The 17,621-nt window shown below is 43.6% G+C and overlaps 1 protein-coding gene across 3 annotated transcripts in view; it reads right to left on the bottom strand.

Moving 5' to 3' along the window:
* Positions 1-10,556: 10,556 nt before the first annotated feature.
* Positions 10,557-17,621, bottom strand: part of TNKS2 (tankyrase 2) — a 2,182,082-nt gene continuing 2,175,017 nt past the window's right edge. For 2 of the 3 annotated variants that reach the window (XM_069611330.1, XM_069611332.1), the window contains exon 27: positions 10,557-11,551. In XM_069611330.1, the coding sequence (XP_069467431.1) occupies positions 11,489-11,551 (63 nt within the window). In that variant the 3' untranslated portion in view covers positions 10,557-11,488. The remainder of the gene's footprint in view (positions 11,552-17,621) is intronic. The other variant, XM_069611331.1, reaches the window with a different exon arrangement.

The raw sequence follows: 17,621 nt of genomic DNA, 5'->3' as shown, positions 1-17,621 counted from the left end.
CCTCCAGGCAATCGGAATGCCCCACACTTGAAATAAAATTGTAAAAAGCCATTTAATCCTTAATGATGCCCTTTCAGCTGTCTTCTTTAAATGATTGACCCAAGCACCGCTGTTTGACAAGAGTAGGATGAAATAAAAAGGAGACTGCCCCCTCATCTCTGCATTCATTAAGAACTAGCTACAAGATTCCACCCTTTTACGAAACCATAATTTTTGTTTTTATTATATTTAATTTATAACTATAGTTCCCAAAAATGTAATTTGTTTTTAGCAGGCCCTGTTGGAGACATGCTGAGGTTAAGTCTAAAAAATAGCTGTGTCTTTGGCAATAAGAAGCGTGCTATAAAATGCACCCTTCTGAGAGGGTGGATTAACTTTCCTAAGAGAAGTACTGGAATCAACGTCTGCAAAGAATACATTGGGGCCAACTGACATCCCTGCTTTTCACCTTTATTGATCTGGTATACGGGCAGATGCTGAGATGTCTGCATATCACAGTTGGATAAGATTTTATAAAACATTAGGGACCCCAATAAAATGTAAATTATGCCACACTATGTTTCAATCAAATCAAATTCTCCAAATCTGAAGAAGAAAATAATCTCCCTCCCTTAACCTTACTGTATTTCTCCATGATGGTGCTCAGAGTGAAGCAGTGGTCCACTGTACTAAGCCCTCCCCCGAAACCTGTTTGGGAGGGCTTCAAGATATTGTTACTTTGAGTCCCCTCCTCCAGTCTGAACAAAATACATTTGGAGAATATCTTGCTGGCAATGTCCAGTGAGGAACTTGACCTATAACCGTGGGGTTGCTGGTGGTCCAAGGACTAATTTTCCAAGGAGATGGCATAATGCCTGTCTCGACAACTGCATTAAACATAAAACAATTTGGTGTCCTTCAAAAGGCTCCCATTGTTTCTTAAGAAATTCTTTTTTTGTCTTTTGGAAATTTCTATATGACATTTTGAAACTATAAATCTGACCAGCCATGTGCACACCACTCATTAAATCATGGTTCAATTTTCTTTTAGAGATTCTGCATCCAACCATGAGGCCTCCCTTTCTATAACCTGGAACTCCTGAATTTGGGGATGCCATTTGCTGATAACTCTGTCCCAGATAGTTTCAACCAAAGACTCAAACTAGCACTTTCCTTTGTGGCCTCTAAACTGCTTAACTGTTTTAAGAGAATGTCTTAATTTCTTGTGATTTAGTAATTCTATCCAATTGCTGCTTGTTGAGATTAGGCATCGCCAACCAGCCCCTCTGGCTGTCAGACATCTTCTGAGTGGTGCCTACTCTGCCCATTGGAAAATTTACTTGAGAGTATAGTGTTCACTCTTTGTTCAATCAGAAATGCAACATTTCATAACATTCCTGAAGAAAAAACATTCCACTATACAGTAATCTGACTGTGCAACACTATTGCTGATCTTGTATGCTTAGAAGTGCACCATTTGCCACTTAAGACCCAGAAAATCCCCACAGAGAATCCTAAAGAACACCTGAAAATCAGTGCTCCATTTGTGCTCAATTTTTGCACTACATTTCTTTAAATTATTTTGCTTGAGAACCTGAAACCCCTGGTAATGTTTATTTAGTCCTACTATATTTCTGAACAACTTGACTGGTTCGATTAAAAAAAAAAAAAATATGTACTACTGATCACTCAATGTCTTCAACATTTCCTGTAAACAACCACTTAATGTCAAATGAAGTTAAGAACTTGCAAATTAACTTTTCTAGAATTGCATGTGGTCTAACTATTATGTACTGCGAATTAAAATGTTCTATAAGCAGCCTTAAGTTTATTACATTTCTAACTTGTGTTAGAATCATTTGTTCACCATTTCAGCACTGATATGTTCTGTTGAAAAATGGATGTTGCTCACCATATCATTTGATCTGCACATTTTGCTCATTGCGCCCAAAAGGTTGGGGACCCCTGCTCTTGATTAACACCCTTAGTACCTAGGAGCATCTTAAAATACTATGGAATCCTTCTGGCTATATCTCAGGAGCCTCTTGTCCATATTTGAATTGATGATATGGAAGAACACAACTCTGAGATCTCAGTTAGAGGGGAGAAATAATCTGAGTGAAAATCACCATCTGAAAGATTTCTTGATAAAAGAAATTGATCAAAGAGGTGAAGGTCTAGAATGGAATGCATTCCTCTTGTCCAAAACAAAAATAAACTAGCAAAAGCCAATCTCCTTCTGCAAGCTGGCTCAATGAAAACCAGCTCTAACAGCTACTTTATGTTGAAAATCAACCATGGGAAACCCATAAGGGAGAAAGCTGTAGGGAGATGGAAGTTGAGCCCAAGTCCAATCACCTAAGGGGCCCATGAGTCCTGGGTGTTTTGATTTTAAGCCTGGTTGAATAAGGAGGCTTCCCACCTTCAGAGGTGAGGTGAACTTTGTCCAATGTAATAGCGCTATTAGTTCTCCTTCTCTAGGGCTGCAGCCGTGGGGTGGGTGTAGAAGACAGGGCAGTCCAACTACTTCTTTAGAGGTTTACTTCTGACTACAACAACCATTGGATCTGTCCTTTATTTCTTAAATGTCTGAAGACTCGAACACCATGACACATACAATATGTCTGGTTTTGTGAAGGCAGCAGAGAGGGCACAAACTTTGGTGGTCACTTTCTAAAAAATGCAAGATAGGATTTTGATGTTATAGACCCTGTGCCTTACGCAGAGGTAGACTATCAGAGGAGAATGAGTAAAGAGTGCCGTGTCCTGTCTGCATGCCCTGCTTGCCACAGTGAATTGGTGATAGAATGTTGGTGAAAGAAGCGTGTATGTCAGCTCAGAGAATGGTGGAACGTTGTATGAGAGCTGTGAAAGAGTGTTCCGTGACGCGTAAATTGGGGCCGGAGCTGGAGTGAATGTGGTGGCCTGCGGTTGTCCCTTTGTCAAACTACTTAAAGGCTTTTGCAGAGATTGGGACATGAACTAAATGGAAATAATCCTCCAAAACTGCCTCATGAAACAGCTTCAACATGTGAAACATAACACTGGCGACGAGCTGTTTAACCAATGCACACAGCATGCTCTTGAGGAAAGGACGACAGACCAGAAGGGAAACCCTCCAGCCCACCGAGGTGCCACCCCAAAAAGGTAAACTGAGCACTGGAACATCACTGTGATCAGGCTTTACATGGCCTTTACAGTGACTCTATTCCACTGCTGCCTAAAGGTTAAATTGGAGAGGGGCTGCATTAACATTCGAAGAGCAAACTGCCCTGTTGACATGCGAAGCAGTTGATGTATCAGATACAATCATCGTTAAACTCTTCCTAATCCCATTCAACTCCTTGCAGCTTGCAGTGATCAGAAGGGTGGCCCGGTTGTGCCATTTCAACCCTTCTCTGTTCGCAAGTAGAGGTGAGAAAAAACCTAGCTACTCCCCCAGCCAACCCCCTCGTCAAACTCCCCCGACAACGAGAAGGGTAGCTTCTACAGCTGTAACGCAGCATTTGCTCACTTCTGCAGACACTCGCAAATGCTTTCGCTAACCACGTTGTGCATGCAAGCAGCAAAAAGAGGAACACCATGGGACGGTCCCGTTCTTGGCTGGGAGCATTCTGGGGACCACTTTCATAGGAAGGTGTTGTGTGGGCTTGGAGATCCCGCTACTCGGCTCATCCTGCTGTGAAATGATGACAGTCATGCTTCATAAGACACTTTCATGGTATTTACCCAAGCCACCATAAGTCACCAGGAAGTCCTGGTCTGCTCACGGCAGTGAATGGAGATGTGCGCTGGAAGATCTAAAGGGCACTGATGGCAGTGAAAGGGCCGTTGTATTTCTGCCTGCCCAAATGAGACTTACATTGGTAGAGTGCATACTCCTCCCGGGGACATCAAGTTACAATTTGCTGTGTTTCTTTAGTACTTCTAGGTATTATGCTGGGGTTATTTTTTTGTATCCTTATGTCAATGGCATTACATGCCCATTCAAAAGAGACACACATCTTCACGTGTTCATGCTAGGATGGATTTGGCACTAACCTAAGGCGGCTACTCATGAATTCAGTGCTCTTCCTAAACCACACTGCTTCTCCTTCCCCTACTGGATCCAGTTGTTTATTTTTAGTTTTTCTTCTGCCAAAGAAAATATTACGTGGTTTCTTGTTTACTCTGCAGTCTATTACACACTTCATGTTTACTGCTGGGTTTACATAGATGCCAATTGTTACTTTACATTCTGTGTTGGTGCAATTTGATATGTGCTCTTGTATCATGCAACAAATCGAGTTCCGAAAATTAAGGGCACTCCCTTGCCCTGCACTCGATCACTGGCTTTTAAGAAAGCCAAACAGTTTTGAATACTTTTTGTACACAATTCGTATAAGTGAGTAATAATTACAAAAGGAATACTATTTTGTATGCATATACCAGACATGTGTTTCACAATTAGTATTTCATAAAACCTTTAATTTCAACAGAAAATGATGACCCAACGCGTTTCGAGATAAACGCTCTTCTTCAGAGTTCTTCGTAATGATTGAATTGGAAGTGCACTCCATGAATATCGTATGTGCGCTTGTATTATGTCAGGATTTTTGTTTTGGTCATTTGTGTGAGGTGGCGTTGTAGCCGTCGTGTTAGGAATTGCTCGTAAGTGTCAACACTTTTACTTACTGCCACTTCGACAGTGGGTATAGTTGACCTGTCCTGTCAGGTTAATGTGAAAATGTGGTTTCAAATTTCTAAAACACTTTTGTACAATGATAGTAGTTTATACCAAAGGGCACACAGTAATTCTGCAACAATGTTCAGCATTTGCAGGGCTTATATGGCTGCCTTGTTAAACCTTGGTTGTTCATTTTGATGCGTCATTCCGCCTACACTTAAAAATAAAAATCTTCGAAATGCGCAAGAAAAAAAGAAAAGCTATTTTGCGAAGGGCAATGCAGTTATTTGGTATCATTTTCGGTATTCGCGGGGTGTATAGCGCTTTTCTTTTAAAGATTTACAGTGAGGGGCTAGTGCATGCTCGCTTTTGTATTACTCTGTTTCTGTGCGGTATGAATAATCCACCTAAAGTCGGGACATTGGATGTTTAAGTCTTTATACTTGAAGATAAATCGGCATTGTATTTGGGCACGAGCTCCCCCCCCCCCCATCTGCTGTACCTTTTTTGTGGTAGTTGTGTGATTTCCTGGTGCACCAGGAAGGTTCCTCTAGGGGTAGTATGGTGCATTTCTGATTATGTAACTGAGGATAGATGTGGTATTATGAATGTGTCGTAAGTGTGAGATTTCGTGGAGACGTTTCTTTGAGATCAGGGCAAGTGCCATGGCCTGTCTGCATGTCCTGCTGGCTACAGTGAACGGCTGATAACATGTTGGTGAAAGAGGAGTACCTGTCTGCTGAGAATGCTAGCATGTTGTACGAGTTCATTGCATGTGTGTTTCCGTCTGGTGAGTCAGTTGGGTCTAAGATGAAGATTATGAGGTGGCCGGCGAGTGCCCCCTTGTCCTTAAGGTACTTAAAGGTTTTTACAGAGACTGACATGCACTAAATGGGAAATAAATCTTCCTTAAGCCTACTTATGCTTTTTTCTTCATGCATTAGCCTCATCTCGCGAAGCTTAACAGATAACCTTAATTTCAAAGTGAAGACCAAAGACATCTTCCTGTGCCTCTGACGAGATAAGGATGCACACACCCAGAATACAACCAAAACCATATCTCTGGACAATTTATTGACGCGGTCAAGTGCTGTAGACACGATTTCTGGTAGACGAGCAGTGAACTGTGGATGTAGTGAGGCAGAGAAAAGATTGTAGAAATTCCACCTGTATGTCTCCACATTCTCAAATTACAGGCAAAAAGACACCTTGACCATTTTCTTGCCATGGGTGAAGTGAAGATTGCTGATAAATTGGTTTTCCAGTTGCATACGCATGCTTACATTCCGTATCCAACAGGTGGAAGACATTCCGATGCCTCACCTCTGCTTAGCGGAAACATACACACAATGGGGCTGTGTTGTGGGATCCGCATCATCCGATTGTGCCTACTTATAAGGTGATCATAGATGCAGTGATAGGTTTCTGCCAGGTGATCCTCATACAAAACATATATTTTCCTGACTACTGAAGCTAAATGCCCCACAATGGAATGGGGTACCAAAGTCAGAATCCGTTTTCTACTGGAAGTGCGTCTATTTCAGGTCCATCTCAAAAATATTTTATTATCATTAAACAAATAAACAAATAGAAGAGCATCAGTTTAAAGAGGGATATCTCGTCAAGTTTATCTTTCGATTCTACTTTTGTATTGGTTACAGGCTAGATAGGGGGATGGAAAGAGGTGGTGGGTACTCATGCTGAGTGGAGAGAATATGTCCCTCATAACACTAGATTTCATAAAGGCTGCAAACCAATAATCCTCACAAGGCAGCAGAGCATCTGTCCACTGAGCAGAAGCTAACGGATGCGCTTAGAGCTCCACCAGAAAAGTTCCATCATTCATTATGCGAGAAACGTGTGGTGTGTCTAGGGGTGTAGAATGGAAAACTTGGAAATATAAATAACCCATGCTGCATGGTCTGGATCCTACCAAGGAAGTCTGGTATGGACACGGGTAAGAGGCATCTGACAAAATTACCCCTTCCAATACGACATAGGGCCTTTTATACAAATGGGTGTCATCCATTTTCCAGACAAGTCACAGGAATTAACCTACAAACAACCACCTGAGCATAATCAGGTACATCTTCTTGAGGAACACATTTTGAATTCTCATAGGAAACCAAAATAAAATGCATAAACAATGCATGATAGGTAGTGTAACGAAGTGCCCTGCCATGCTCTAGCGGTTGGGGATGGGGTAAGAAAGAAGGCCAGGTCCGCCACCTGTTACGTAATGCAGGAAGAAGGGCTGTGAGGGGAGGATCCCCTGGTGTAACCCCACCCTCACCTGTGAGCGTTGAGATCAGCTCAGTCAGTAGAAGTGCGGGTAGATGCGGTAGTAAAGCCGAGGAGAAATAACACATCAGACAGAGATGCACAAAGATATGTTCTCCTGTGGGGAAGCTCTTGAGGCCGGCACCAAAACCAACCTTTTTGCAGGCATTGGGACTTGTGAACCTGTAAGCCCAGCTTGCCCCTACTTTGCTGCGCAGGTTCTGGAAAGTGAAGAGTATAATGCTCTGGGGACTCGCGGACTGTCAGTCAATCCAATGCAGTCTGAAAATCCAAAATAGCGGACCGGGCTAAGCAAGCTCAGTCCATGTAGAGGAACGGGCAGAGATACAGACCCAAACACCAGGAAGGGTCGTTTTGGGGGCGGGGGGGGATCTTGCACAACCACAAACTACCAGCCCCAAACATCCACACCAGACACCCACAGCACTGGGACCAACCCTGAGGGCTGGGGTAAGTGAGTTTTAAAGGCAGAGGGAACTGGCAGTGAGGTTGCTTGGAGTGATGGAAGACAGAGGAGAAGGCTCGAGGAGAGGTGATGACTGGGAGATAGAAGGAGAAGGAGGCTTGGAGGCGAGAAGATCAAGGGACCAGCTATTAGAGAGGATCAGGTAAAGAACATAAGAACTAGCTTGGGGAGAGAGACAAACTCTGGGGCTGGAGACACCCTAAAAGGATTGGGAAAGAGACTCGTGGGGTTAAAGAGAGGGTGGGATACCCCAGAGGTTGGGGAAAGCAATACCCAAGGGGCTGATGTGAGATATACCCCAAGGGATGGTAAGCGAGAGCCATACCTGCGGGCTGGTGAGCGAGGTACGTCACAGGTTTGGTAAAGAGGTAACCCATGGGTTGTGGTGAAGCATATCCCAAAGGCTAGGGAAAGAGATACCCCAGAGGTCGGGGAGAAAGATACCCCAGAGGTCAGGGGGAAAGACACCCCCAGATGTAGAGAGGTCAGAGAGACCGATACCACAGACGTCTGAGAGACTAACCCAGACAGCTGGGAGAAAGATATGGCAGCGGTCAAGTGCAGTTGCGCTACACCTGCGGGCTTGGGGAGAGACAGACCTCAGTGGTTGGGGAGAAAGACATTCTAATGGTTTGGGATGGCCAGAACCCAGGCTTCATGGAGAGAGACCCCAGAGGCAGGAGCAAGACAGACCCAGGAAGTCAGAAAGGAGAAATACAGCAAAAAGAACTAGACAGGTGGAGACAGAGTTAAGGTGCTGCACATAAGCTCCGCATCTGGTGGGCAAGAGAGGTGGTAGGAGGAATGCGTATGGGGAGGGACACTGAGGAGGTAACAGGAGTCCAGAGTAGGGAAGGTGGAAGAAGTGAACAAGGAGAGGAGGAATCTCCAAGTATGAGAAAACAGTGCAAGGAGGTCAGACCGAAAGGGGATTGAGGAGTAGTAGCAAGCCCCAGAATTAGGATTCAAAAACTCCCTCTTTCTGAGGCCTCAGCAACCCTGCCAAAGACAAGGCAAAAACCTACCAGGATACTGCAGTGACCTTCGTTCTCCTACCAGTGGTCATCCATATCTGGAGCACATTAGGTAATTCAGGCTCATTCAGCACCAGTAAAGAAGAAGGCAAAGCTAAAGACAGGAATGGCGAACAAAGTGCCACAGACTGCGAGTGTCTGTTATCCCCTGTGAATTGACAGTTCGGGGATCTTACTGCTTCCTTCTTTCAACCCGAGAATAAGCCAGATAGCTATTTGTTTGCATAGTTTTAAATCGTGAAGAAGCCATCCTGCTATTTATTTGCCTTGTTTCCAACCCACAGAAAAAGAAAAACACTCTTCTACGGGTTTGCTCTATTGGCAACCAGAGGAAAAGACATCCTGTTATTTTTGTTTGAGTTAAAACCCTTTCTTTGCGCACCTAACCCAACCATTTTAGTTACATCTGGGTCTATGACTCTCATTGATTCACACTAGGCTTTGTAGCAATAGGCAGCCTGGGGGAAATGGTAGTGTGTTTCTTTCTCCCGAAGTCATTGGCCACCAGCCATCCTCTAGTTGGCCTGGGGAGCGCAGCAGGGCCAAAATAGGGCTAATGCATTCAATAGTTTGGGATCCCGTGACCTTTTCTTACTTGTAACATTGTTTACACCACAGGGCCATGACAGAGCCTGTGTGGTCCAAGGGCCTGTATACACTTTGGAACATACCCCCATGGAAAGAAAAGTGTAATCAGAAGGGGATTTCAGGGCCTGAGAGGTTTGCAACTGGAGCAGGCTGGCATTTAGTACCAACACTACTAGAATTCCTTTGAGATTTGAGAAGAACTTTAGCTACCGACTTGTTTGATGCACCTCAGTGCTATCCCGGCTTTGGGCAACAATGGAACCTCAGGATTTGTCTTCGTGCATATGAGATCATAACTCAGAACCAAAGCTTTCAATCTTAGGCCAAGTAGACACCTCAGTATGGGGCATTGGTAAGCGAGGAACTGCGAGAGACCATGTGTAAAACAAGTGGTCTTGTTGGAAGAAATGTGCAAGGGTTTGCATAAAAAGGAGGTTTAATTATCATTTTCTCCACACACCAAAGTCTTGACACACTCTAGAGAATGGACATTAAAAGGTCTGTTGAACAGTGGAAATAACATGAGCGACTTGCTGATTCACACATTTGAAAGGTGTGTTTATAGTATGCTTAGGCTCCAATGCAAGAGACAGTCTGTAGAGGTCAGATTCTGAGAACTCAAACAAAGGACAGTAATATTCTGAGAGTCCAGTAAGAAGAGTGAGGAAGTCAAACAGGGTTGGAGAACACTACAACTACAAAATGGCAAAAATATGCCAGAGAAAAAAAGCATGGGAGCAGAAACAGATAGGCCTTGAGAGGTTTGTCTCATCAACTTAACTGATTAAAGGGACTGAGGTCTGTGGACGGATTCAGGCATGGCCAAGGCAAACCTAGGAACACATGTATTCAAGCATCTGAATGGAGATTCCCTTCAAGCACTTTAACATGGATCTATGTGATCACTGCGACCACACACAATTGCGACGGCTGAAAATTCTTACTTTTGTTTTTTCATTAAACCCCCTTTACACCACATAAATATGCGGGGGGTGGGGGGAGACCCCCCCACCATAGCCCCCTGTATTAATATAATATCCCATACCGCCCCACATATATATGTGGTGTAAAGGGGGTGTTTAAAAAAAAAAGTCGGCTAATTCGGCTGTCGCAATTGTGAGGGCGACATTTTGGGCCCCATTTCCTTTTAACATCTCAATTGCTGCCTCACCATGTGAATGAACTTCTAATCAGTCTGAAGGGAGGGAGGGAGTAACATAGAAGTATGTAAGGTCGCACATCAAGATGAATTCTAAAAGGACAAATAATTCAAGCAGGAATTAACAAATTCAAATGAAGTAAGGATTGGTGTGGGCTTTCTGCGTTGTTATACACTGCATTCTAGGCCTTTGCAAGGTTAGCAATATTGATTAATAACACTCAAACTCCACCAATCACAACTGGCAACTCTCCCGTGGACGGTACACAATAGAAATCAATTTGGATATGATAGATCTACAATTCATATGTAAAATCAAATAATGGTTTGTACACAATATTGTATTAACTTTGAAACAATGAACACGGAAATAAAGGGACTTTATAATGAACTCGCATACAATTATAATCACAATATACAATTAAAAGTGAACCTTGGAGTTAGGTGTCATTTTCCAATCGCTGTCTCTGCTAAATGGTTTTGCATTTGAGTTTTTTTTAAAAGGTGCAAAGTTAATGCCAAGATGAATTCTTGCTAAGCAATATCTATGAAGAGCACGCGAGATGTGGAAATGCTGAATGCATCTTCTAGAGCAATCCTATAGTCTTACCTTTATTGCAACGATTGTTATTAATGCACATTCCATTACACCTTCAACTTCCCACATAACCAAAATAAAGTGACATTATAACAAAACACATTTTTCATTTAATATTCTATACATCACTATCAAATTAAAGTGTCCTGCCCTTTGCCATTGAAAAGCAAATTTTCCCTGAAGGAGGATGTTTACTGGAACCTAGCAACCACCCGCCTGTGGTGAATTAGGAACTGAATGCAATGTTTAAAAACACACCATGTATTCCTCTGTACACATTGCATGCTCTGAAACTATTTAAGTATGTTATATAGTGATGTGATGTAAATAAATACCAGGCTAGTATAAAAGCTCTTATTTACAGTTTTACAAATTAAATAATGTTTCAGTGTAAACGCTGTGCTGTGCTTTATATTACACAGCATTAGCAAAACAAGGCAGGGTTCAAGTTAACAGTTTATCATTTAATACAAATAAACCAATTTGGTTTGGAATGAATTATGTTAAAGTGCTGATTTTTAATAGAATGTTGTACATAGTCAGAGCTTCAGGATTTCAATGTTAGATCCTGTTCATGTTAATTGCTACCAGTTTCAGATGGTGAGCAGACCTACAACAAAAGAAGAAAAAAAATGATGAATGCAGTTATGCTGTCTCTATTGCCTATAGAGTACTCCCTCGATGAATGCATACTTTATTATCCTTCGGTTGTGTCTTCAGGCTTTACAATCTGGTATGTGATCAAATATTCAGGATACGCCTGTAAAACAAAAAATATATAAAAATGATGTATTATACTCGGGGACGCATCTGTACATGAACACAGGGTCACATCTATTTTTGAAGTGCAAAACTAATAAAGTGGCTAGTTAAAGAAAAACAGTATTATATAACTGCTAAGGGACGAACCAGATTCAAACTCAATACCCTAAAACAAAATGCTGCTCAGGGTGCAAAGAAAGCAGGGCAGACACATGGAGGGAATGGAGGCAAGCATGGAAAAGGATATGGAACCTTTCCTGACCAAGAGCAGTTGAAATAACCAAAAGTCTCCATGTCAGAATCTACCGGATTAAGTCAAAACATAAGGATCAAATGTACCAATCGGAAAAGGTGTGCCCATCCTCCAACATACAAAGCTTGCACCTTAATGCTTTTGAACAAGGGGTGTGAATGTAAGTCAAGAACAGAATGGAGCTTTGGAGTCATCTACTGAACTGTTAGGTCAGAATTCAATTTTTGGTGTTACTTTTGCTAACTCTTTGAATCCCCTAAATGTGTTGCTGGCTTTCTTCGTTTTTAGACTTTCTTGTTCAATCTAAGATACTTCTACCAAAGACTCCCTGCAGAGGAAACTTCTTTTGTTGTACTGCCGCCCTTGTTAGTCCATATACTTAACCAGGCTGGGCGCACCTTGAGGCGGTTATACAATTTGTTTTTGCCTACAGCATGCTCTTGCATTCTCTACTGGATAAGTAGCTAAATGATCACAAGTGGTGGCCATTTGGGCAAAAGGGCATTTTAAAAGGGCCTTTTGTTTGTCACCTTTCCTTTGTCTGCTTAAGCAATGAAGAATGGCTGTGCTTACTACGGAGTTTCATTCCCGCCTGTAAATGATTTTGGTTTGTATGGTATCCAGTTTAAACTGGTTGAGGGTCTCCGAGGCAGCTAAAAGCCCACATCTGTGAGTATGTACCCTGGTGTATGAGTGTGGGCTGGCCAAACCCAATAGATGACCACATGACCTTTGAACAGTGCACATGTACAATGGGAGGCAGGGCAATATTCTTTCGTGGATGCCTCTCCATTCTGGAAGAATCTTTCTGCAAGACCCATTTCCCTCGAGCATTGTGTTCTGGGAACTCCAAGCATGCAGTCTCTGATGATATCAGAGAAGCCATCCCCTGCTTTTAGCATCTGCTGGAACTAAGGGCTGAGCCTCTCGGATGCCTGGCTGGACTCTGAATAGCTTGCTGCTGGCCCCCCTCATTTCTGCTGCACCATGGGACAGGGCCATCTTAAGCACTTTTGGGGCATTGGCCACGGACACCTTTGGGGCCCCCATCCACCAAACCAAAGGAATTAAGGGATCAAGAATACTGTTCTCGCCCCCACCCGTCGCGTCTTTCGTATGTTAAAGCTTTAAATACGTCCAAAACAATGGCTTGTGACATTTTCATTTATAAACGTGCATAAAATCCTTTGACTTTTACCAAAAAGCAAACTGTTTTTAGTGTCAAACAAACAGACCTTAAAATATGCTTGCCTGAGGCCTGCAACCTAAGGTCCGCTCTCTTCTGTCTACCAACCCTTCCACCCAAATGTCCTACATAAGAAGAAAGAACAGGTAATGGGCAAAACGATAGCAGCAGCATGCAAGAAGGCAAACCTCACAGAAGACAGCACGGTAATGTAAGATATATTAGACAATTTGACCAGGATCACTGTATCATCTGCTGGCAAATCCAGGATACAAACATGAACGCTGTTGTTCCATAGTCTTGAATTTGGATACTTATTCACCTTGGACTAACAGTTTATGCCATCGTTGGAGGCGGTTGCCTAGGTTTTACAACACCCCATCTGAACGAACCAATTTATAGACCTTCACCATACGGATGATATGTTCGTTTTTATAGCAACCCCTATCTAGTGCAGGAACATTGCTGATAATAGCAGATGTTACTCTGCAAAACCATGTACATATGCAGGCAGGCTTATAAACTGCACACATAGGAAAGGCTCAGCCAGCCTTGCTGGAATGTGATATTCTAGTTTAGCATATGAACCCATATCTCTGCAATGGGTGCTTCACACACTGTGCTAACCTCTAAACCATTGTGGCACTCAATTTATCAATTTATCAATATGCATTTCACCATTGCCTATTGCACATGATCAACATAATTCCCAGAGGAAGGAAAGAATGCTACAGAGTTGTGCCATAAGGAACACGCAAACTATGTATAACACAGGAAACACCGAAAGCAATACACGATGAATTGATCAAGGCAGAATGTACTTGCCAAAACAGAAAGGCAATGGGTTTAGAGCCTCAGCAGCACCCCAAAAAATATCCTGACGTGTGCCATTTAAGACTGGTGAACAATGGAATCTTACTTCTACCGACCAGCTAGCTTTGTGGGCCCCCCTTCAAGGTCGGGGCCCTGGTCAAGTGCCCCTTTTGCTCTCCCATAAAAACGTCTCTGCTATGCACCCGACTCTCTCTGCACTGTTGCATATTCTGTTTCTCCAGATCTGTTTCGGTCTGTCAGATCCTTGCCCAATAGTCTGAATTGCCTGAATCGCTGGTTCCCATTGGACTAGCTCCTATGAAGCCAGCACACTGCGCCCACCTCTGATGTAGCATAATATTATTGGTCAAGCACTATCATTGCTTCCTGTATCCAGGAGATGCCAGCAAAATAAATCTAAAAACCTTCTACATTCTGAAAAAATTATGATCTTTTATTTGTAAATTTCATCTATTTTATTTATTGTTTGCTTGTTAGGCGCTTATACAGCAAATACATTCTGTTTCAAAGCGCCCACAGGGCAACAGGGAGGTAACATGGGACTGCAGTAAAATTAACAAATACAAAAAATGCAGTGGAGGAAGGGATGGCCGAATCTACTATAACCTGTGAGTATTCAGAATGTGCAAGTGCAGCAAGGAAGAGGGCAGTGGGGTAGGTGCTGGGGTGCCCGTGCTCAAGGGTGAGCCACAGATGAAGTGCAAGGTATGGTAAGTGCTCTGCGGCCAGGAGCCATGTTGAGTGGAAAAGTTTGACTCCCCACTGCGGAGGGTGTGCCGAGGCAAGTGCTGAAAGTAGACAGAAGGAGATTGGGTGTGAATGGTCAAGAGCCCCAAGGATGCATAAAATTTGAATTTTTGAATTTTTAAATATTTGTACCGCGCACCCAACGAACTAAATCGTATCCTGGCGCAGATGGTACACAAGTTCGAGAGAAAAAAAAGAGGCAGAACAACCACCTAGCTGAATAGTGTCAGAGCGATCAGGGAATTGAGCAAAGAGCCAGAAACAGTGGATTTACTTAAAGAGATAGGTTTTCAGGCCTGTTCTAAAAGTCATCAATGGTTTAGCCTGTCTCAAACTCGTTGGGAGACTGTTCCATAATCGAGGTCCAGTCCCTGAGAAACACCGGTCTCCTCTTGATCTACATTTCATCCTAAGGATAACCAGGAGTTGATACTCAGACCCAAGGGCCCGGGTAGGTTGATACTGTTTCAATTTGTTTATCAGATAAACTGGTGCCATCCCATGCAGGCATTTATAGACCAAGCAGCCTATTTTAAATGTAATCCGGTTTTGCACCGCCAACCAATGTAATGAATGGTGGAGACTGGATGTATGAGTGTTCTTGGCTACATCAAAACCAGTCTCACTCCCGTATTTTGTGCTTTTTGTAGGCAGTGGATCTGATTGCTCAGTGCTCCTGCTAGGAGTCCGTTGCAATAGTCGAGGTTGGCGTTATCTAACTCCCCGACCACCACCGCACAATCTGCTAAGGGAACAAAAGGTAGTGCTTTGCGCAAAAGGCGAATGTTATAGAATACGGACTGAACCTTGGTTGAGACCTGGGCATAACATCCCACATCACTCTGCCAGATACAACCCAAATTCTTTACTTTGGTGGAATACTGGAGGCTAGCTCCCAGAAACTTGGGCGAAGGGGGCATTTTTCTCCATCAAGGAGGTGCTTAGGCCCAAACAAAATTACCTCTGTTTTCTTAGGATTTAATTGTAGCCAGTTTTTTTCCATCCATGTGCCTATTTCCACTAAGCACCTAGTGACCAGGGCAAGGGCATCCTCCACATCATCGAGCCTAACGTATAGCTGGGTGTCGTCAGCATAAGAATGAAATCTGAGGTGATGTTTCTCCAGAATATTCATCAGGGCACAAAGCTAACTATTAAAACGAAGTGGGGACCGGACTGATCCCTGTGGCACACCACAGCACTGGACGAGAATCTCTGAGAGGAAACCTCCAACCTGAACGCTTTGCTGACGGTCAGTGAGAAATGATGTAAACCACTGTAATGCACCAGAATCCACTTTTACAAGATCCTTTAAGCAGTCCAGCAGAATGTTGTGGTCTACCGTATCAAATGCCGCGGAGAGATTGAGCATCACAAGTAGGGAGAGTTTCCCTGCATCCCCAGCCTGCAACATCTCATCCCAAACCTCCATCATTGCAGTCTCAGTCCCATGCAAGGGGTGAAAGCCGGATTGCAGAGGATGGAGCAAGCAATGATCTTCGACATAGTTTTGCAGCTGTTTAGTGACTACTTTATGCAGAATTTTACCTGGCCGAGGAAGGCCAGCAAATGGACAATTAGAGTTGTCACTGGCCCCAGACAACCTTGTGGATGATGCAGAGTGATTTGAATTTGATCCGTGTAGCAACTGGGAGCCAGTGGAGACTTTTTAGGGCAGGAGAGATCAGGTGCCTGGGCTTAAGGCCAAGGATAAGTCTTGCTGCTCTATTCTGGATTAGTTTAAGGGGTTGCAGAGTGGAAGAAGGTAGATTGAGGAGGAGGCTGTTGCAATAATTAAGCCTAGAGAGAACCAGGGCTCAGTAAACATTGGGCTTCTGGGGGAAAGTGAGAAATGGGAGAATGCCTTTGAGAAGGAAGAGTTGAAATCGGACTTCTTAGTAATGTCCTGAGTGTTAGGGAGGAAGGAGAGAGAGGAGTCAAAGATGATGCCAAGGTTTCTGGCTTCATAAGGAGCAGGGGGGGGGAGCCCAAAGTGGGAGGCCAGAGGGAAGGGAAGAAGGAGGGAGCAGGGGCCCCAATCGGAAGGATCTCAGTTTTGCTGGCATTGAGGTAGAGATCATTGGAATTGCACCATGACTGGATAGCAAATAGGCAGACAGGGATGAAGGAAAGTGCGAGTCAGTCAGCAGGAAGTCTGAAAAAGAGTTGAGTGTAATCTGCATAACACTTGAAGTTGGGGGAGAAAGAGGAGATGATGAGAGCAAGGTAGATGTTAAAAAGCCAGGGTGATGAGGCTAGATCCCTGGGGGACACCACAGGTCGAGAAGGAAGTAGGAGAGGAGAGGGTGCTCAAGATGACATTGGAAGAGCGGTCAGTTGGAAAGAGGTCAGCCATTTTAGAGCCTGCTCCGAGATACCAAGGGTATCGTGGAGCTTTTGTATGACGATGGAATGGTTTACAGTGTCACAGGCAGAGGAGAGATCAAGTATGATGAGGACAGCTGGGGAGTTGGAGTCCAGGGATGTGAGCAGCTCTTCACGGGTGTTCAGAAGAGCAGTTTCCGTGCATCTGGATGCTCAGAATCCAGATTGATGATCGTGGAGACCACCGACAAGTTCAACGTGCAAATTGAGTTGGGGCAAGGCCAGCTTCTCCAGCATTTTCTCCAGGAGGGGGTGATTGGAATAGGGTGGTAGTTCTATGTGACTGTTATGTAGGAGTGTGTCTGAGTGTTTTATATGCAGGTTGGATGGTATTTCAGGTTGTGCACACTGGCTTGTTGTATACATATGGGCATGGTCCAGTGTCCAGGTTTTGTTGTTGTAAGCTTGTGTCACTTGTGTTGGGTGTGTATTAGTGTATATAGTGTTGGGTGTGTGTTAGTGTATATAGTGGCTAGCCCAGTGGTCATGTATAGTGTTTGGTGGTGTGTTGGAGGAAGCAGGAGTGGGGTGGTTAGCACATTGCCTACTCTCCAAGTTCTTCTATGTGGCTAATCTACACAATTCTATATTGTGATATGCATGATTAATTTCACAGTCTATCCAAGTGTGATGTGTGGCTAATCTTCAACAAACCTATCTAAA

Source organism: Ambystoma mexicanum, chromosome 8 (assembly GCF_040938575.1).
Source record: "Ambystoma mexicanum isolate Mex_15411 chromosome 8, UKY_AmexF1_1, whole genome shotgun sequence".
Classification (NCBI taxonomy): Eukaryota; Metazoa; Chordata; class Amphibia; order Caudata; family Ambystomatidae; genus Ambystoma; species Ambystoma mexicanum.
The sequence above is the reverse complement of the archived record's forward strand: the minus strand, read 5'-3'. Positions and strand labels throughout refer to the sequence as shown.